The 21,988-nt window shown below is 40.5% G+C and overlaps 1 protein-coding gene across 6 annotated transcripts in view; it reads left to right on the top strand.

Annotated features, from left to right (window-relative positions):
- Positions 1-21,988, top strand: part of tdrd9 (tudor domain containing 9) — a 165,248-nt gene continuing 143,260 nt past the window's right edge. For 3 of the 6 annotated variants that reach the window (XM_063047992.1, XM_063048027.1, XM_063048011.1), the window contains exons 1-3: positions 1-331; positions 14,995-15,092; positions 18,941-19,095. In XM_063047992.1, coding sequence (XP_062904062.1) covers positions 183-331; positions 14,995-15,092; positions 18,941-19,095 — 402 coding nt within the window. In that variant the 5' untranslated portion in view covers positions 1-182. Of the gene's footprint in view, positions 332-5,955; positions 5,996-14,994; positions 15,093-18,940; positions 19,096-21,988 lie in introns of those variants that run through there. The other 3 variants (XM_063048001.1, XM_063048018.1, XM_063048034.1) reach the window with 3 other exon arrangements.

The following is a 21,988-nucleotide window of genomic DNA, read 5'->3' on the forward strand; positions in this document are numbered from 1 at the left end:
CGGAACACTTGCAGCCACACTCTACAGCTTTGAGGAACCCCAGACAGGGAACCATTTCTTTCCACGCGGGCGAACTGGATTCACGCGTGCGCAGTGCCTTAAAATCGAAGCGCCTGGAATCTTCTCGTGCCGCGGGTTTTCGGCGCGTCGTGTTGTTGCTGGAGATCGCGATCAAGAACCTGATGGCACGGCAAATAAATGATCGGGTTGCCATGGACAAGAATGTTGGGGATATCGAGTGTTTGGGGAAAAGACGGCAGTCATTGGTGGATCCAGTGGATTCCTCTTCAGAGCAGTGTAGCCCCAAACCCGAACGTTTTCGACCAAACTGGTGAGCTTCAGAGCCTGTATACCTTCAATGCCTACTTTGTAGGTCGTGTCTGGGTACTCCGTCCAAGGAGAGGAATGTTGCCCCTTTATTGGGAGCATCCAACACCGGCTTCCAGCTCCTTGCACAAACGAACCTGGGGCGTTCCCTACTTTTGCCGTTAAATTCCTTGTGGTTGCAATTCCCATGTTGCCAGATAAACTCGGATTTGGCATTATTGAGCAAATAAACGTAGATTAATCGGTGTGCATTTTAAACACATTTCTTATTGCGCAGCGTCTTAACATTATTCACAAAGGTGATCATGAACACAATATATTAGATTTTAATTTAAATTTATCTGGTGGAAAAAAAATCACTTCGTTTGGTTTAGCAACTTCGTGGTCCTGTTTTGAATCAGTTTGTTAATAGGCAGTATATCAACGTTGGGCACCTGATCAAACACGTGTTACTGCAAAAACTTTGGAATTCGTCTTTTTCTGTTTTCTTAATGAAGGATTACATCTTGCAACAGATTTTGCTTTTTAACATAATATGTGAGTAACTTTCTTAAGGCCAGCAGTTCTTGGCTATGCTTAACCAAGCTTTAAATAGAAGTAAATTTATTTTCAAAGTTAAGATATATCACCATATTCAACTCAAATTCATTTTCTTGCAGGCAATTGCAGTAAATACAAAGAGAAAAATAAAAAGTAACAATAAATAAGCAATCAATATTGAGAACACAGATGAAGAGTGAATCCATAGGATGTGGGAACGGTTCAGTTTTGTGTTGAGTGAGTTTATCCTCTCTGGTTTAAAATTCTGCTGGTAGGTAATACCTGGTGCTGTGGGCTTTGAGGTTCCTGTACCTCCTTCCTGATGGTAGCAGCTAGAAGAAAGCATGGCCTTGATAGTGGCAGCTCTTGATGAGGAATGGTGCTTTCTCTAATGGTAACACCAAGAAATTTTAAAGTTGCAAACCCATTCCACCTCTGATTTCCCCCAATGAGGACTGACTTATGAACCTCTGATTTCCTCCTCTTGTCGTCAATAATCAGCTCCTTGGTCTTGCTGACATTGAGTGAGAGGTTGTTGCTGTGCCACCACTTACCCAGATTTTCAGTATCCTTCCTACATTCTGTTTTGTCACCACTTTTGATTCAGCCAGCATTATCAAACTTAAATATGGTATTGCAACTGCTTAACCTCGCGGTCATAAGTGTAAAGCAAGTAGAGCACTGGGCTAATCACACAGCCTTGTTGTGCACCTGTGTTGATGGAGATTGTGGAGGAGATATTATTGGCAATGCAAGTGAGGAATTCGAGGGTCCAATTGTACAAGGAGGTTTTGAAGCCAAGGTCTTTAAGCTTATGGTTAGTTTTGAGAGGATGATGGTATTGAATGCTGAACTATCCTTGATAAAGAACATCCTGATATGTGCATCTTTGCTGACCAGATGTTTCAGGATTGAACGAAGAGTCAATGAGATGATACCTTTTGTGGACCTGTTGCTTTGGTAGGTAAATTGGAGTGGATCCAAGTTGTGCCTTAGGAGTTGATATGTTTCATCACCAACCTCTCAAAACACTGCATTGCTATGAATGTAAGTGCTGTTGGATGATCATCATTGAGGCAGATCACCACATTGTTCTTGGGCACCACAGATTGAAGCATGTTTAAATACAATGGTGCCTCAGAGCCCTGTTGTTTTTATGGGAGTGCATGCCATCAAAGCTGTTCAGATGATAAGGTTTTTTAAGAATGATGGGATGTTAAATACATTTCTAGATAAGGAACTTGTTTGTGTTAACGTGCCCATCTGACTTTGTCCTAAGTACTAGTGATTGCTGTTTTGAACTTGTTGATGTGCACATTGGGGTGAGTTATGTCGTAAAAGATTAAAACTAATCTAGCCTGAGTTCGAAAGGAGTTCAGTTTCCATGTATCGTCAGCAAGGAGGGACTACATGAGGCTTGCAGTTGAAGAGGCTATGTACTGGCAGGGAGAGACTTACACATTCAGCTCTCCTTTTCCCATGACTCCTAGCCAGTGGTGGAAGCAGAAAGTGAGAGCGACAAACACTAATCTACCACACTAGAGGTATCACAACAGCCATTTTGACAGGATGGGCAGTAGATCTGGCCCCTGCACACGTAGCATGCAAGCGTAGCATGGTGTGTGGACATGCCCTGGTGCTCGTGAACCAGATCCCCAGCTATGGGTAAGTAGCCCCACTGCCTTGTGGGCATCTTTGGGAGAGCCGAAGGCTACAGGAGCAAAACCAGACAGCAAATTTGGAGTGTAGCCACTGGATGTTATTGAGTTTCCTTCCAGCAGCACCTGCAGTCAAGCTGGTGCCAAACGTATTGCTTCATAAGCTTTCCTTTGGGCTACACTGGTAAGGCAGAGAGGAGAAGCTTAATGACTGGGGCATCTCAGGATCTCCATACCTTCTGTCCAGGCTTATGATGATGATCAAAATCACCATTGTCCTTCAAGACCAGCAGATGCCAACCACCAATAATCTAGCAAGTTTACCAGACAAGCAGATTTTCTTGACAATTGCATGTCAATTTTAACCTTTATTAGTATACATTTTATATAACTTGATACACTGTAGTAGAATAAACTTAACAGTGAACCCAGTGAGTTCAAGAACCCTTTTGAATTAAAAATGAATAGGGAAACTGAGCACTGGAGAGTTGAAAATGAGTGACAACTATAATTGGGGTATTTCAGCTTGTATATTTTAGTGTGTTCCTGACTTCACATTCCATATTCCTGTCTCTATCCTCCCACCCATCTCACTTTCTGGACTGTAATCATACTCGGAACTAAGGAGTGAACCAGGGGCTTACCTCCAATATGCTTGATGGCTGTGCTGGTAATGCGTGGAAAGTGATAGGTTAGACTTGCTTTTGATGATTATTATTTACTGACACAGCATTTGTGTAGTTTACCAATTTGTTACCAGATGCTTTTTCAGCAGAATCTGATTGCTGTCCAAATCTTGTTGCATGTCTGCATGGTCTGACAAGTTGCAAATCAAATTTGTTTGATCATTAGTAACTCACTTTAATTCATGCCTTTTGACAGTACGGAGGGAATTGATGAAGCAGCAGAAAGCTGGTCATTTACGATTTTCTCGCTCTCCTGGTACGCATTGATTTAGATTTTATTGCTTCAAGTGCAATATGGACTTCAGAGTAGGGCATTCTAGCTTCACCTCTGGAATTCAGTTCATATTTGGAATTAGGACTGAAATTAAGCTTGGGGTGACTTGGAGTTGGAGGGCTCATGGCAGAATTCAGACCCTACGTCAATTAACCATGTAGATGAGTAAGTTGCTGCCTACTTGCAGTGTTGATAGCACTTTCCATCACTTTGACCGTAAACAGATATGACTGTAATTGGCTGGATTTGTTTTATTATTTTTGTGCTCAGATTATGTCTTTGCAGTTTTCCATTTTTGGTAGATTTCAGTCTTACAGTTACAGTATATTAGCACAGATTGGATTGAGGTGCTGGTAATTCTGAAACAATTTTAAGCTTTACAGCAAGGTTGTTATCAAGAGCCATAACCTTTGTACTCTTATTGGGGATTTCAGGAGGCTGAGATAGATGTCCACTTGCTAGGTCTCTAATTATTGTAAATAATTCAATCTTAACTTTTGCATTCATTTTCCATGCTCTATTATTTTCAAGTTCATGGATAAGAGAAATGGATCAAACATGGAAAAATGGAACTAGCTCAAGAAGGCAACTTAGTTGGCATGGACAATTTGAGTCAAAGTGTTCTGTTCCATGCTATATAAATCTCTGACTCTGTGGTTGCTATAGTGTTTTTTAATCTGTTTTGACACGTTTTGATTTTCATTAGCTTCAGTGTTTTTGATGGGCTTTCTCACAACCTTACTATGTTGGTTACATTCAGAGGTATGTTTGGCATCTGATGTTTCTTGGAATATGTTCAAAAATAATAAATATAAGAAATGAATTTAACTGCATTTGAAGCAGCAGTTAAGTTTCATGGTGGCCACAGACAATGATTGGAAACTCTCTTCTTTGCAAATTTTGATCTATGATCTCTCTTGTGTCTGGCATCGAGCAAGATCAGTGGCCCACATGCTTGGCATGTTTCCATGGTTAATGGCTTAGCATATAGGCGAGGTCTTGAATATGGAGAGAAGGTTGTTGTGTTGGAGAATTTGTGGAGGGATTTCGTGAAAGGGAGAAGGTACTAGATGTCAGCAGACAAACTGGTGGATAAATCTCTAGGACATGATGAGATATATCCCAGGCTGCTGTGGAGACGAGGGAAGAGATTGCTGGACTTCTAACATATTTTAGAATTTTCACTAGCCATAGAAGAGGTGCCAGATGACTGGAGGAACCAGAATCAGGTTTATTATATCTGAAGTATGTAGTTATTTTTTTTTTGCATCAGCAGTACAGTACGAGACATAGAAGTACTACAAGTTACATAAATAGTGCAAAAGAGGAATAACAGGTTGATGCCTATGGATTCATGGACCGTTCAGAAATTAATGATGGGGGAAGAAGGTGTCCTAAAATGCTGAATGTGGGTCTTCAGTGTCCTACATCTCTTTCTGGATGCTAGTAATGAGAAGAGGGCATGCCCCAGACGGCGAGGGTCCTTAATGATAGATGCAACCTTTTTGACTTATCACCTCTTCAATACATCCTCGACAGGAGGGAGTATTGCGATGATGCCGTTGGCTCAGTCTACGACCCTCTATAGCCTCCTTCAATCATGTACTTTGGAGCCTCTATACCAGTTAGTGTTGTAGCCACTCGGAATGCTCTCCACCACACATTTCTTGAAGTTTGCAAAAATTTTTGATGTCATGAAACTCCTAATGAAGTAGAGCCAATGGCATACTTGCATCATGATTAGGTCATGTTGGGCCTAAGGTAGATCCTTTGTAATGTTGACTTCAAGGAACTTGAAGCTGCTCATTCTTTGCTCCACTGATCCCCAGTGAGGACTGGTGTATGTTCTCTTGACTTCCCCTTCCTGAAGTCCACAATCAATTCCTTGGTCTTGCTGATGTTGAGCGTGAGATTGTTGTTGCAAGGCTACTCAATTAACACATTCAGTGAAGGTGCAGCTCAAGAATGCGTACTGGTGTCCCTAGCTTTTCGAACGTTCGCTTTACGAAACCTCACTGTTACGAAAGACCTACATTAGTTCCCTGCTTTCGCTAACAGAAAGTGTTTTCACTGTTACGATAAAAGGCAGCGCGCAAAAAAAGCAGCACATGCCCCGAGCAGCCGCTCCTCCCCCGGATTTGGAACTGCATTCTAGCCTGCATTGCTTAAACACGTGCATCCATTTGCAAGATGAGTTCTGCGGTATCAGAAAAGCCTAAAAGAGCTCGTAAGGGTGTTACACCCTTGCAATACGGATTGCCAATTGCGTCGCCTCTGTTCTGGGCCGACATTTACGTGCTGGGCGGCACCTAATTAATTTGCTTGTTTATTTTGGCTTTTTTCTTAAAGATGTGCTGTGTGCGTTCCGGCTACCATTGTACCACTGCATTCTTTGTGCATCGGTATCAGTCGGTGGCCCGGAGGGTGGAGGCCAGTGCACCACACCAACCTCTGACGACTCAGCCCAACACACCATCATCAGTGTGTTCAGCGCTGTCTTCCTGATTCCAGTAAGTGATACTACACTGTACATACATTATTTCTACTTTATATAGGCTGTGTATTTTTGTGTTGTTTGGTATGATTTGGCAGCTTCATAGCTTAAAGGTTACTGGAGAGTGTTTCTGCTGAGCGTGCTTGCGTGAGATTTTCACTACGGAGAACTGCAGGCAATGATTGTAGAGAAGTACTTCTACTTTATATAGGCTGTGTATTTATCATATCATTCCTGTTTTTACTATATGTTACTGTTATTTTCGGTTTTGTGTGTTATTTGGCATGACTTGGTAGGTTATTTTTGGGTCTGCGAACCCTCACAAATGTTTCCCATAAAAATAAATGGTAATTGCTTCTTCGCTTTACGACCTTCCAGCTTACGAACCGTTTCATAGGAACGCTCTACCTTCGGATGGCTTAGCCCATTGCTGTACTCTTTCTGTACTCACAACTGTGTGGCTGAATACAGCTCAAAATCCATCTGTTGTGACTGAATTAAAAATGGCGACAAGGAGGGATATAGCAGTAAGATAGATCAGCACCTTTATCAAGTCTCCCCCACAGGCCCACCTTGTGAATACTGCTTATCTGATGCTGTGATGCTGGGGTGCTGGAAGTAAGTTTTTTATTGACTCTGTGCATACACGTGTATATGACAATAAACTAGACTTTTTTTTTATTTGAGAAGGACAGCAAGAATAGGCCAGGTGATTCCAGGTTTGTGAATTTGATGTCATTGTTCCTGTGTGCAGTTCTGATTAACATGTTGTCGGAAAGATGTGATTGTCCTAGAGTCAGTGCAGAAGGTAATTCGATGTTTGATTATGAGGTGAGAGTAAAGAGCTCAGTTTGATTTCCTAGTAGTAGGGGGAGGCTAAGTAGGGACTTGAAAATTGCATAAAGTTTTTGAAGGGCAGGTAGAAACTATTTTCCCATCTTCAACAGACCAGGCAGCAGCTATGGGAAAAAAGGTACAGTCGACGTTTCTGGACAAAACCCTTCGGCAGGGCTCAAAGAAAGAAAAGAAAAGGATGGTAGTGGAGGAGGTGACAAGGATAGCAGGAGCGCTACAGGATGAAGACAGTGGCACACGGCCTCCTGGGAAGATGGACCTCATGGGAGGGCAGCATCAACAGGTCATTCAGCTGGACTGACTTGCGGAAGGTCCCACAAGCAGACTTAGCTTCCTCATCAGAGCAACTTATGATACCTTGTCCTGCTGCTGTAATCTTCACCAGTAGTTCAGCTGTGAGGATAGCTGCCCCCTATGTGATACCACCAATACCAACCCCCAACACATCCTGACAGGATGTAAGACTGTGCTGTTCCAAGGGCGCTACAGATGGTGCCCCCACGTCCAGAAGAAGCTGGTGGTGATCCCAAGATATCTGCAGGCAAGATGCAAGAAGCAGCCTTTCGCCAGCAGGATGACAACCCATTGCATTTGTTAAGGCTGAAAACACCTAAGCAAGAGCTCCTTCAGGACTCCTCTCTGCAGGCAGGGAGTGGAACTTGAGGACAGATCTCTGCTCCCATGGAAATCACCACATCACTCCACCCAGGTGTACAGTGGTGCTAGGACTTCTGTGGAACCCAGTAGAATTTTCTCTTATTTCTGCATAAATATGACTTAAAATGTTCAAAATCTTCATGCAAAAATGAGATATTTGCTTTTCATTCATAGTCATAGAAAACTGCAGTGCAGAAGCAGGCCCTTCAGCCCATCTAAATCTTACCAAACCATTTAAACTGCCCAGATTTCAGGAACTGAAATCCAGCTTTTTATTAGATTTTGATTTCTATTTAAGTTATCAGTGTTCATAAAGCATACTCTGAACATTGTTTCATAAACATAAATGTGCTAACACAAACAGCAATGTGATCAAGTTTTGCACAAATAGCTTCTGCAATTCCTACATGAAAACTTGCTCTGTGGGTGTAATTTCCTTGGAGGTTCTGAAATAATAATGAAAGATGTTAAATAGGGCCAGCTGGTGGTGCAATGACATCGGACCAGAGGTTCCGAGGTTCGAAACCAGATGGGTATGCTCCCGAGTACACTTCCCATCCGTGCTAGGTTGAGTGTCGAGATCGCAACTTGTCCTCATAAAATAAAGGGAAAATACTGCGAAAATGTCTGTGAGAAGTGTCTCTTCCCCCCCCCCCCATAGATGCTTCTAGTAATACTACTGTTAAATCAAGAAGTGTTTCTGGTTCAGCTTTGCCTGTGATGCAGCAAATGACTGAAGTGAGTATTTCCCAAGAGAAGAAAGATACAGACGTTTAGATAACAGAGCCAGTCATAGCTGAAGCATCTCCACTCACTCCAGCACCCTGCACCTCTCATGGCACGGGTGATGAGAACATCTTTGATGTCACTACTTATCACAATGACGAAGTCGATCATGTGCCAATGTTTAGAGCGAGGGTGCATCCATGAGGTCTTATATTTTGCCTTCTGCTAGAAGATGGTGTTGGTTATGTTAAGGTTATGCTCAGAGCAAAGAGTAAGTAGCCTCATGCCACTTGCATTCACCTTCCCAATACCATGCCCATCTGTGCCTGATACTATGTCAAGGGAAGAAGAAAAACCTGTGAATGTTCCTCGACCAAAGAAAACTGGATGTTTTCAATGCAGGAAAAAAGTTGGTCTTGCAGCAGGTTTTGACTGTCGATGTGAGAACTTGTTTTGTGGAATTCACTGATATTCAGATAAACACAATTGTCCTTATGACTACAAAACAAGCAGCAATGAAGATCAGGAAAGAGAATCCTGTCATTGTAGCTGAGAAAATTCAGAGCATTTAAATAGCCAAATGAAGATGCCAACAACATGCAATTAAAGACTGCATTTATTTTTTTTGGGATCTTTCATAGAGCAGGTGCATGGGCTAAGTCCTTGTATGTTCAAATTTACGCTTTAACCTTAGTTTCTCCTAATTAATTAAGTGACCTAATTTGCTCACGGATACAGTTGAGCACACAGCATTACAGTAATCAGGGGAAACCCACTGGTCAACAGAATGGATATGCCAAACAGTAGTTTGTGCCAAGTGAACTTGATGACCTGCTGTAATGCTTTTAATTCAGTAAAGTGACCAACCAAAAGCCTATCAACCTAATTCTAGTGCCTAAGCAGATCTTTTTTTGTCTTAGCTTTCTTGATGCTCTCAAATTAAATGGAGGATATAAAGAAATCATAGAATACTAAATACTTAAGGTTAAGTGACTTTTTTTTCAAACTATTCTAGGAACATAGACCCAATTTTATAGGTTAATTTTGTCTCTTGCTGGGGATATTCAGGGAAAATTTGAGTAAACAGGGAAGGCTTTATAGTTGAATATTACAAATAACTTTTCCTTGCCTCTAAGTTCAACCTGTATGTGTTTGGAAAGCTCAATTATGGTCAGAATGGTGTAGAGATCAGTCTGTGTATTGCAAAAGCAGTCTTTGAGGGTACGTCCACACTACGCCGGATAATTTTGAAAACGAAGCTTTTTCCTCTTTGTTTTGCCCTCCCATCCACACTAAGCCGGCGTTTTCAGCCCCCGAAAACGGAGATTTTCAAAACCACTCTCCAGAGTGAATAAATCTGAAAACGTTTAATATCTGGCATAGTGTGTACGGGATAACCGGAGAGATTTAAAAACGTTGTGATGACAACACAACAACAATGCTTGGTACTGCGCAAGCACTGCCGTACAGCTGTTATAACGCGCAGTCGGTATGAACGGCGTGAGAGTTAAATTGTAAAGTGAGCTTTTTTGACTATTTAAAAACGCTGTTATGACGTGCTGGAACAGATGTTTGTTGTTTTAACAACAAAGTGAAGAAGTGAATAAGTATACTCACTTTGCCCTGTTTTCTGTCCTTGCTTGTATGAAGGTGGTTTACCTATTTATGCAAGTACTTCTCTGACAATAGATGTGTAACAGCCTAATGTAACATTGTATGGAAATACAAGATAACGCTGATGCAGACGTTTTATACATTTAACAAGGTGCTTTATTAATGCAACAGAGTTAGTTTTTCAATGTTCATCGTCAGCTGGGTTATACTGTCCGTGAACTCCCTATCGGTTGCCTCCATATACGCCAGTATTTGTTTTTTTTAGTTTTAAGTCCTCCTGCGCGACAGCCAAGAGCAATTCCTTTAAAGTTTTTCTACTCTGTAACTGGACAAACGCACACTAAGTATATCGTTTCCTCTTCGCTTGTTTTCTGTGTGTCCTGCGCATGTCCACTAGGAGGAGATTCGCCCAAATATCCACCTAATGTGGACGGAGATATTTTGAAAAACACTTAGTGTGGACGCCTGTCGTTTTTACTCGAAACTGGCGTTTTCAAAATTATCTGGCGTAGTGTGGACGTAGCCTGAAACGGCGTTTTCATCCCCCGAAAACGGAGATTTTCAGAAATGATCTCCAGAGTGAATAAATCTGAAAACGCCTAATATCCATTGTAGTGTGTACCGGGTGACTGGAGAGATTTAAACACGCTGTCATGACAACACCACAACAACAATGCGTTTACTGCTTCTGCTTGGTACCGCGCAAGCTATTATAATGCGCAGTCGGTGTGAATGGCGTGAGAGTTAAATTGTAAAGTGAGCTTTTTCGACTATTTTAAAACGCTGTCATGACGTGGCGGAACAGATAGCCGCAGAGCAGCATTTCGTTGTTTTCTTGAACGCAACCACATAACAATTTCAGAACAGACGGCAACAAGACTGAAGCCAGGAGGGTTAGAAATGTACTCACCAACTACTTTGACCCATAGCTTACTGAATAAATAAGTATACTCACTTTGCCCTGTTTTCTGTCCTTGCTTGAATGAAGGTGGTTCACCTATTTATGCAAGTACTTCTCTGACAGTAGATGTGTAACAGCCTAATGTAACATTGTATGGAAATACAAGATAACACTGATGCAGACGTTTTATACATTTAACAAGGTGCTTTATTAATGCAACAGAGTTAGTCAGTTTTTCAATGTTCGTCGTCAGCTGGGTCATACTGTCCGTGAACTCCCAGTCGGTTGCCTCCATACGCTCCAGTATTTGTTTTTTTTAGTTTTAAGTCCTCCTGCACCAGAGCCAAGAGCAATTCCTTTGAAGTTTTTCTACTCTGTAACTGGACAAACGCGCACTAAGTATATCGTTTCCTCTTCGCTTGTTTTCTGTGTGTCCTGCGCATGCCCAGTAGGAGGAGATTCACCCAAATATCCGTCTAACGTGGACGGAGATATTTTGAAAAACGTTTAGTGTGGACGCCTGTCGTTTTTACTCGAAACTGGCGTTTTCAAAATTATCCGGCGTAGTGTGGACGTAGCCTGAGTCTAGCTTCATTTATGAAAGCTTTGTAATTCTAATAATGATGCAGGCTTTGTTTACAAAAGTTGTGAATGACCTACTAATGCCTGTTATAAGCAAGTCATTTTCAAGCTGTGTCCAGGCAACTAATGTCTCAGTTATACTGCATGTTGGTGACTGTATCCTTCCACCACATGGATGCCAGAAATGCAATAAAGTGCTGGTATCAATAACCTGGTATTGAAGTGCCTGCATGACCCATGACCTGCATGTGGCACCCAATTTGGTTTTCTGAACTATCCTTTTTAAGTATTCAAGCAGATATGTTGGCTCAGAAGCAGCGTACTGTCTGCTGGTACGATAAATGTACAACATTGATTCCGCATACACAGTACCACAGTGCATTATAACTGGGTTGTATATTGTATCACAGTGAAAATGTAGCTTTGGCTTATTGCATGGACTGCACATCTTGGCAGTGTATACAGTACATGCGGAACAGTAGAAATTACAATATACTTAAGCTGATTTATTTTTTAAAATCTTAGATGATGTGATGTACAAATTATTTGTATTTTTTAAATCCAGTACTACTTGAATGTGTAGTGTGATCAGAATATTGATAATTTTATCTAAGCTGTGATCTCAATTACTGTCCAAATTTGCAATAACTCTTCACACTTAACCACAGTACACAGGAGCTTGTTTTTCACAAACTACAGTATTCATGCTTTTTTAACCTTGGCTATGTAATTTGTACAGAATTATATTTATGTAGTGCATATTATCATGCTAGTTGGCATTTATGCAGAAGAACGTAAATAAAGTATAGGTTTATTGGCAAAAAAAATACAGCAATTTTCTGTTCAGACTTGAGTACAGTGAGGGTGACAGGGGCCCATGTTGTTCTCCTTGTGCACAAGTAAATAAAAAATACACTTATAACAGTGTATGTGTTCTGGGCCCAGTTATTTTATTATCAGCAGCAACAGTTACTTCGATAAAGACAATTCAGAACTGTTCTGCTCACTGTGATTTCAAGCATTCAGACCAGAAATGGCCTGGAGTGCAAATGAAACGATTTCCCTACTTCAACAAGTTAGAATCAGAATCTGGTTTATTATCACTGGCATGTATCATAAAAATTAGTTAACTGAGCAGCAGAAGTTCAATGCAATACATAATATAGAAGAAATAATAATAGTAAATAAGTAAATCAATTACAGTATACATTGAATAGATTAAAAATTGTGCAAAAAAAACAAATATTAAAGTGAGGTAGTGTTCAAGAGTTCAATGGAGAACTAGGAACTATGAAAAAATGTGAAAGTATCAACAATCATCTTGAATGCTACAATGAAAATGAAGATTTGGAGGATGTCGTTGAAAACATTTGAAGTTTGTCAATTATCTATGCTAGGTGTCTGCGCTAACTTTGTTCATCTACAATCAATCAAAACCATATAATAATTACAGCATGGAAACAGGCCACCTAGGCCCTTCTAGTCCGTGCTGAACTCCTACTCTCACCTAGTCCCACTGACCTGCATTCAGCCCAAAACCCTCTGTTCCTTTCCTGTCCATATAGCTATCCAATTTAACTTTAAATGACAACATCAAACCTGCCTCAACCACTTATGCTGGAAGCTTGTTCCACACAGCTACCACTCTCTGAGTAAAGAAGTTCCCCCACATGTTACCCCTAAACTTTTGCCCTTTAACTCTCAACTCATGTCCCCTTGTTTGAATCTCCCCTACTCTCAATGGAAAAAGCCTATCCACGTCAACTCTATCTATCCCCCTCATAATTTTTAATACCTCTATTAAGTCCCCCCTCAACCTTCTACATTCCAAAGAATAAAGACCCAACTTGTTCAACCTCTCTGTGTAACTTAGGTGATGAAACCCAGGTAACATTCTAGTAAATCTTCTCTACTCTCTCTATTTTGTTGACATCTTTCCTATAATTCGGTGACCAAAACTGTACACAATACTCCAAATTTGGCCTCACCAATGCCGTGTACAATTTCAACATTACCTCCCAACTCCTATACTCAATGCTCTGATTTATAAAGGCCAGCATACCAAAAGCTTTCCTCACCACCCTATCCACATGAGATTCCACCTTCAGGGAATAATGCACCATTATTCCTAGATCTCTCTGTTCTACTGCATTCTTCAATGCCCTACCATTTACCATGTATGTCCTATTTTGATTAGTCTTACCAAAATGTAGCACCTCACATTTATCAGCATTAAACTCTACATCTGTCATCTTTCAGCCCACTCTTCTAACTGGCCTAAATCTCTCTGCAAGTGAAAACCTACTTCATTATCCACAATGCCACCTATCTTAGCATACTTACTAATTACCTGCATACTTACTAATCTAATTTACCACCCCACTATCCAGATCATTAATATATATGGCAAACAACATTGGACCCAGTACAGATCCCTGAGGCACACCACCAGACACTGGCCTCCAATCTTACAAACAGTTATCCACCACTACTCTCTGGCATCTCCCATCCAGCCACTGCTAAATCTTCCTAACTAACCTCCCGTGTGGAACCTTGTCAAAGGCCTTACTGAAGTCCATATAGACAACATCCACTGTTTTACCCTCGTCAACTTTCCTAGTAACCTCTTCAAAAAAATTCAATAAGATTTGTCAAACATGACCTTCCACGCACAAATCCATGTTGACTGTTCCTAATCTGACCCTGTCTATCCAGATAATTATATATACCATCTCTAAGAATACTTTCCATCAATTTACCCACCACTGACGTCAAACTCACTGGCCGATAATTGCTAGGTTTAGTCTTAGAACCCTTTTTAAACAATGGAACAACATGAGCAATATGCCAATCCTCCGGCACCATCTCCGTTTCTAATGAAATTTGAAATATTTCTGTCAGAGTCCCTGCTATTTCCACACTAACTTCCCTCAAGGTCCTAGGGAATATCCTGTCAGAACCTGGAGACTTATCCACTTTTATATTCCTTAAAAGCACCAGTACTTCCTCTTCTTTAATCGTCATAGTTTCCATAGCTACCCTACTTGTTTCCTTTGCTTTACACAATTCAATATCCTTCTTAGTGAATACCGAAGAAAAGAAATTGTTCAAAATCTCCCCCCTCTCTTTTGGCTCCGCACATAGCCGTCCACTCTGATTCTCTGAGGGACCAATTTTACCCCTCGCTATCCTTTTGCTTTTAATATAACTGTAGAAACCCTTTGTATTTATTTTCACCTTACTTGCCAAAGCAACCTCATATCTTAGCTTTTATAATTTCTTTCTTAAGATTCTTTTTACATTCTTTTTATTCCTTGAGCACCTCATGTACTGCAAGCTGCCTATATTTATTGTAGACCTCTCTCTACATAGCAGTGTATTTGGAACCATTACACAGTACTATAGTACTGTAGTAGTATTGACAGTGTTCTACTTTGTTCTCTCTAAGTACATAAATTGTTACTCAGTCAAATGGTAGTTTGTTTTTTAATACCTTTTTAATGATTTCCATGAAACTGGCTACTTGGGGAATTTACTTAATTGGATCTAATGTGTCCCAGTTAACTAGAATCATCTGTATCCACAGCAGGAAATCTTCCAATCCAGAAATTTAAATTTAGATTTGCTAAGTTATCACTTGGAAAATGTATTTTGCCAAGTCACAGTTTTCTTTGTTTCAGCAGTGAATTAGATTTAATGACTGAAGCCGAATTTGTGAACAGTTCTGAAAATCAAGATGAACAATCAGTTTCCCATTCCGAAGTCTTTCCTGAGGCAGGTATGATTTATAAAACAAAATTGTATAACTGACTTGGGTTCTGATAAACTTCAGAAAGTTTTAAGCTGTCATAAATATTACTGAGAAAAATCTAGAAATGTTTATTTTAAAAAATGATTGATACAGAGCATTCAATACTGGATGACAATGTTGGATAAGATATTTCTCATTTTAAAATACTTAATAACGTAAGACCATAAGATATAGAAGTGGAATCAATCTCCTCTGCCATTTCATTATGGCTGATCCATTTCCCTTTCAGCCCCAATCTCCTGCCTTCTGTATGTATCCCTCCAGGCCCTCTCTAATCAAGAATCTTATCAACTTTTGCCTTAAATATACCTAATGACTTGGCCTCCATAGCCGCCTGTGCAACAAATTCCACAGATTCACTACTCTTTGGCAACAGAAATTCCTCCTTATCTCTGTTCTAAATGGATATCCCTCTACTCTGAGGCTGTGTCCACAGGTCTTAGACTCCCCCACCATAAGAAACCACCACATCTGCTCAATCAAGGCCTTTTAACATATGATATGTTTCAATGAGATTTTTTCCCCCATTTTTATCTGATTTCCAGTACAGGCCTAGAGCCATCGAATGCTGCTCACGTGATAAGCCGTTCGAACCTAGAATCATTTTAGCGAACATCCTTTGGACCCTCTCCAATGTCAGCACATCCTTCCTTAGATAGGAGGCTTAAAACTGCGTACAATGCTCCAAGTGAGGCCTCACTAGTGCCTTATAAAGCTTCAACATTATAACTTTACTTTTATGATGTATTCTAGTCCTCTCGAAATGAATGCTAACATTGCATTTACTTTCAAGAGAAAATCTGCAAATGCTGGAAATCCGAGCACCACACACAAAATGTTGGAGGAACTCAACAGGCCAGGCAACATCTATGGAAAAGAATACAATCGACGTTTCAGGCCGTTCTGCTGAAGGCTCTTAATCTGTTAAGCAACCTCATGCATAGCACCTTGTCAGAGACCTGAAAGTCCACCGGTTCCCCTTTGAGGTCTTTCATTGTGGTCAGGCTAACTGGCCCATAATTTCCTTTCTTCAGTCTTGAAGAGTGGAGTGACATTTGCAATTTTCCAGTTCTCTGGGCCATGTCAGAATCTAGTGATTCTTGAAAGATTATTAATAATGCTTTCACAAGTTCTTCATCTACCTCTTTCAGAACCCTGGGGTGTATACCATCTGGTCCAAGTGACTTATCTACCTTCAGACTTTTCAGTTTCCAAAGAAGCATTTTGCTAGTAATGACAACTTTACATGCTTCTACCCCCGACATCCTTGAACTTTCGGTATATTACTAGTGGCTGCCACAGTGAAGACTGATGCAAAATACTTACTCAGTTTGGCCACCATTTCCTTGTCCCTCATTTCTACTTCTCCAACATTATTTTCCCGAGGACTGATACCTACTCTCGCCTCTCTTCTACACTTTATGTATCTGAAGGAACTTTTGGTATCCACTTTAATATTATTGGCTAGCGTACCTTGGTATTCCATCTTTTCCTTCTTTACTAATTTTTTTGTTTCTGCCTTCTGTTGGTTTTTTAAAAGCTTTCCGGTCCCAATAATTTTTGCTCTGTTATATGCTATCTCTATGGTTTTTATGTTGGCTTTGACTTGTCTGCCATGGTTGTGCCATCCTTCCTTTAGAATATTACTTATTTGGGATGTATATATCTTGCACCTTACAAATTGCTGCTAGAAATTCCAGCCATTGCTGCTGTGCTGTCATCCCTGCTAGTGTTCCTTTCCAATCAATTTTTACAAACTCCTCGCTCATGCCTCTGCAATTCCCTTTTACTCCACTGCTTTACTGATACATTTGACTACTTTAGCTTCTCCTGAAATTGCAGGGTGAATTCTATAATATAAGGTTCCCCTAAAGGTTCTTTTATCTTAAGCTCTCTAATCAATTCTGGTTCATTGCACAGCACTCAATGCAGACGAGCTGACCCCCCCCCCCCCCAAATGTTGGGCTGAACCACGAGCTGTTTTAAAAAGACATTTGATACGCATTCTAGAAATTTCTAGAAATTCGCCCTCTTGGGATCCAGCACCGACCTGATTTTCCGAATCTACTTGCGTGTTGAAATATCCCATGACTGTTGTAACATTGCCTTTTTGACATGCACTTTCTGTCTCTCGTAATTTGTAGAGTACGTCTTTGCTGCTATTCGGAGGTGTGTATATAACTCCCATCAGGATTTCGTTACCCATGCAGATTCTTAGCTTTATCAACCACAATTCTGCACTCTCTGATCCTATGTCACCTATCTCTCACCATTTGATTTCATTTTTTTTAATAAACAAAGCCACCCCAACCTCTCTGCCTAAATGACTGTCCTTTCGATACAATGTGTATTCTTGGACATTAAACTTCCAGCTATAATCTTCTTTCAGCCATGATTCAGTGATGCTCATAATATCCTACCTGCCAACCTGTAACTGCGCTACAAGTTCATCCACCTTGTTCCATATATTGCAGGTATTCAAATATAACACCTCTAGTCCAGTATTCATAACCCTTTTTGATTTTGTCTCCCTTCTACATTGTAACTCATCCCATTGATTGTAATTTTGTCGTCATCAGCCTGTCATTGTAGGCAGTCTCACTATATACTGCCTTTTTTTGTAAACCAACTACCCCATCCACAGCCCTATCACTCTGGTTCCCATCCCATTACCAAATTCATTTAAGCTCTCCCGCATAGCTCTCACAAACCTGCCTGTAAGGATATTGATCCCCCTTGGGTTCAGGTGTAATCCATCCAGTTTGTACAGGAGATCCCCAGAAGAGATCCCAATAATCCAGAAATCTGGACCCCTGCTCCCTGTACCAGTTCCTCAGCCGCACATTCATCTACCAATCATCCTATTCTTACTTGTCTTACAGACAACAATCCAGAGATTACTATCCTGGAGGTCCTGCTTTTCAGTTTTCTACCTTGCTCCCTAAAATCTCTAAGACCACCTTGCCTTTCCTCCCTATGTTATTACTGCCAATATGCACCAAGATTTCTGGCTATTCACCTCCCCTTTAGAATGCTATGGACCCAGTCCAAGATATCCCTGACCCTGGCAACATACCGTCTTTCGTATCCACAGAATATTGTCTCTATTCCTCTATCTATGGAATCTCTTATCATTACAGCAGTCCCCTTCACCTTTCTTCTTTTCTGAGGCAGATACCCAGCACACCAACTCTTTCTTACCCCACCCCCCGGCCCAGTAGGTTGTCCCCCTCAACAGTATCCAAAGTGGTATACCTATTGAGGAGAATAGCCACAGAGGTACTCTGCACTGATTGCCTTTTCCCTCCTCCTCCTGACATTAAATTGGTGCATGTTAATTACGTAAAGCTACATAGTGAATATTTTCTTTCTCTCATTGTCTCCTTTTATATATAAACACACGAGTACACCTAGGCCTTTTTTGAATGTCATGTTTCAATTGGAAATTGCTGAAAAATTCTAAATATTGCAAAATTGAAATCCTTGAATATTAAATCTGCCACTCTGGGCATGTTGTAATTTTGATTCTATGAAGGCTTTGAATCAAATCATGTTTAATATCACTTGATATGTCATGCATGCACTTCTGTGTTTTCTTCTGTGCACTTGGTAATCTCTTCCAGTGACAGTAGAGTATCCTGTTTAGAAGTTCGGTGTTGAATACATCAAGGAAGAAAAATGCTGATTTTTGTTACACTGTATAAGTATACCTTTTATAGAATGCATAAGATTAAAAATCTTAATGTTTTGTGTTCATGTAAAAAAAAAGTCCTTAAAATTAAGAGGTTTTAAGTTAAACATTCATTGTCATCCAGATGTGGACAGCAGTACAATGCAAAAGTTTGATGCCAAGGACCTTCCTGAGATGTACAGAGTGAACTCAAGAAGTTCTGATGTAAAAGCAAAAAGTAGCATGAAACTGGCAGACTATAGATGCCCCGAATTGCCAATTGCTAAATACAGAGAACAGGTAGGTAATTTTTGCTCTTTAGTTTCAATTATCTTGTCATAATCAAGCATCACATTCATGAGTTTGTATAATTGTAAACATGCTTCATTGTAAGAGATCGTAAAATGCAATAGAGGCCAGTACTTTGACCAAAGTTAAAGTCAAAATGCTGATAGTGCCACATCAAAAATATGACTGAATGGTTATTACTACTTTGTCTTGTGTAAAGTGAGGAAGGTGTGCAATCCTCATTACTGTCAGACACTCCTTAGAGATCTTTACATCCTCTTTGCCCATAATTAAAGTCCTCGGGGACTGGGAAATAGACAATGCTGTTCCTTTGTTTAAGAATAGCAACAAGAACAAACCAGGAAATTGTAGAGTGGTGAACCTTTTATCAATAGTAGGGATATTGTTGGAGAAGGTCTTGGGAACACTTACCCACTTCTGGAAAAGATTGGGCTTTTTAGTGATGGTCATTGTGGCTTTGTATGGGGGAGATCATATCATACAATCTTGATTGAGCTTTCTTTCTGATTAGTAAGTTTGCAGATGACACAAAAATTAGATGAGTTGCAGGTAGTAAGGAAGTTGTCAAAAGATACATGCAGCTGGATATAGAACATTTGAAAATGTGAGCAGAGAAATGGTAGATAGAATTTAATCCGGACAAGCGTGAGGCATTGCACTTGGGGAGATTAAATAAGTATATAGCAAACAACAGGACCCTTAGGACCATTGATGTTCAAAAGGGATCATTGGATGCAAGAGGCAACATAGGGTGGTATAGAAGGCATATGAAATATTTGCCTTTATAAGTCAGGGCTTTGTGAATACAATTTGGCAAGTACTGTTCCAGCTTAGTAAAACTTTGGTTGTACTGCATGAAGTTTTGATGGAATGTGCTGAAAATGTTCACCAGGATGCTGCCTAGATTAGATCATTTCAGCTGTGAGGTGAGGCTAAATAAATTTGAATTGTTCTGTCATGTTGGAGACTGAGAGGTGACCTGATAAAATGGTGTTGCCTGGTTTACACTTTTAAGAAAGGTGGTAGAAGCAAATACGATAACACTTAATAGGCATCTAGACAGGCACATGAGCAGGCAGGGGATTCAAGATTCAAAATTCATTTATTATCATAGTACTGTATGCAGACAGTATACATCCCTGTGATTCGTCTTCCTACAGACAGCCATAAAACAAAAAAAAATTGAATCCATTCAAAGAAAAACCTCAAAACTACCCCCCCACCCAACGAGCAGGAAAAAAAACAAATCGTGCAAACGACAAAACAAAACACAAACGAGAAATACAGAATATAAAACACAAAATCAAAAGAGTCTAGGCATATTCAGTTTATCTCAATTCTAGTTCAGCATAGCTCTGTGTCGATAAGGTGCATCACTGCTTGGTATGAAAGCTGCACTGCGGCCCACAGGAACGCTCTATAACAGGTAGTCAAAAATGCCCAATTGATAACTGGTGGCATCAGCCTACCTGGCATCAAGGACATGTATAGTGGATTCTGGTTAATTGGGTCATCGGCTAATTGGGGCAGCCACTTATTTGTAACAACTCTTAAAGAACAAAAACTAATCGAGACGTGTTTGGAATTTGGGAGTCTATGCTGCTTAGTTGGGACAGGAGATTGTTGCCAAACAGTTTCTAACTGGTGTCAGTCATGTGCACTTGTGTGGCCATTAAACACCACAGCGTAAAATTTTAAAATAGTGTCAATTCCATGTGTTTCCGGTGGGTCTGGTAACCCGGTGCAATGGGGATATGCTTGCCTTAGCATGCAGAGTCAGCTCTAGTAGGGTGGGCAGATGAGATCCACTGGTAGATCCAATAACCAGGCAGGTGGTTCTACAATGCTCAGTGGAGAGCAGAGGGCATGACAAGGCACAGAACAAGTCATTATTATCTATTATAACCAGGGACGACCCCAGTTGTGACGTCTACTCATTCCACTGTATACAGAAAGATTCGAGAAAAGGGCCAGTAACATCATGAAGAATCCCACCCACCTTATTCATGGACTGATTGTCCCACTCCCATCAGGGGAGAGGTTACGTAACATCCATGCCAGGACTACTAGACTCAAAAACAGATACTTTCCCCAAGCAGTGAGGCTGATCAACACATCGACCTACTAACCTAGCCCACCATACTCCCAGCCACCTCTACTTTTTAATTTCCTATCAGTCACCTTATGAATAGACATGTGCCCAGCATCACTTTGTAGACATGTAGTCAATCTATGTATGTAGGGTAAGCTAATTTAAGTATTTATACTGTGTTTATTGTGTTCCTTTTGTGGTTTTTTGTGTGCCTCATTGGATCTGGAGTAACAATTTTTTCATTCTCCTTTACACTGTGTACAAGAAATGACGTTAAATAATCTTGAAGGCATCACTGGTCTTCACGTTATGCAGAAGATAGATGAAATTACTGAGGGTGATCTGTTGGATTTGGAGGTTGATCAGTTGAGAACAAAGAATTTCATATCTTAGAAAATCTAATTTAGAAAGTTTTGTTAACAGATCAAATCTGGCCAAGCCACAGAAAGTAGAGAAGGGAGTGGAATCATTACAGGAAACAGGATTGGACAAGGTATAAACGAGGAATTCTGCAGATGCTGGAAATTCAAGCAACACACATCAAAGTTGCTGGTGAACGATACTGCCTGGCCTGGTGCATTCACCAGCAACTTAGATGTTGGACAAGGTATACTTTTGGTAGCTGAGGGAATCTTAACTGTTTATAGTGGATATTGGTTGCTGAATCATTACGTCAAAGTCGAGAAAGGGATAGGAAAATTTGGAGATGGATATATCTGAAAGTGAGATTCGGGTTGAAGTTGGCAGCAAAGGTGATGAAGCATTCATGTTCCATAAGAGAGCTGAAAGTGG

This window comes from Mobula hypostoma, chromosome 1 (genome assembly GCF_963921235.1).
Source record: "Mobula hypostoma chromosome 1, sMobHyp1.1, whole genome shotgun sequence".
NCBI classification, from domain to species: Eukaryota; Metazoa; Chordata; class Chondrichthyes; order Myliobatiformes; family Myliobatidae; genus Mobula; species Mobula hypostoma.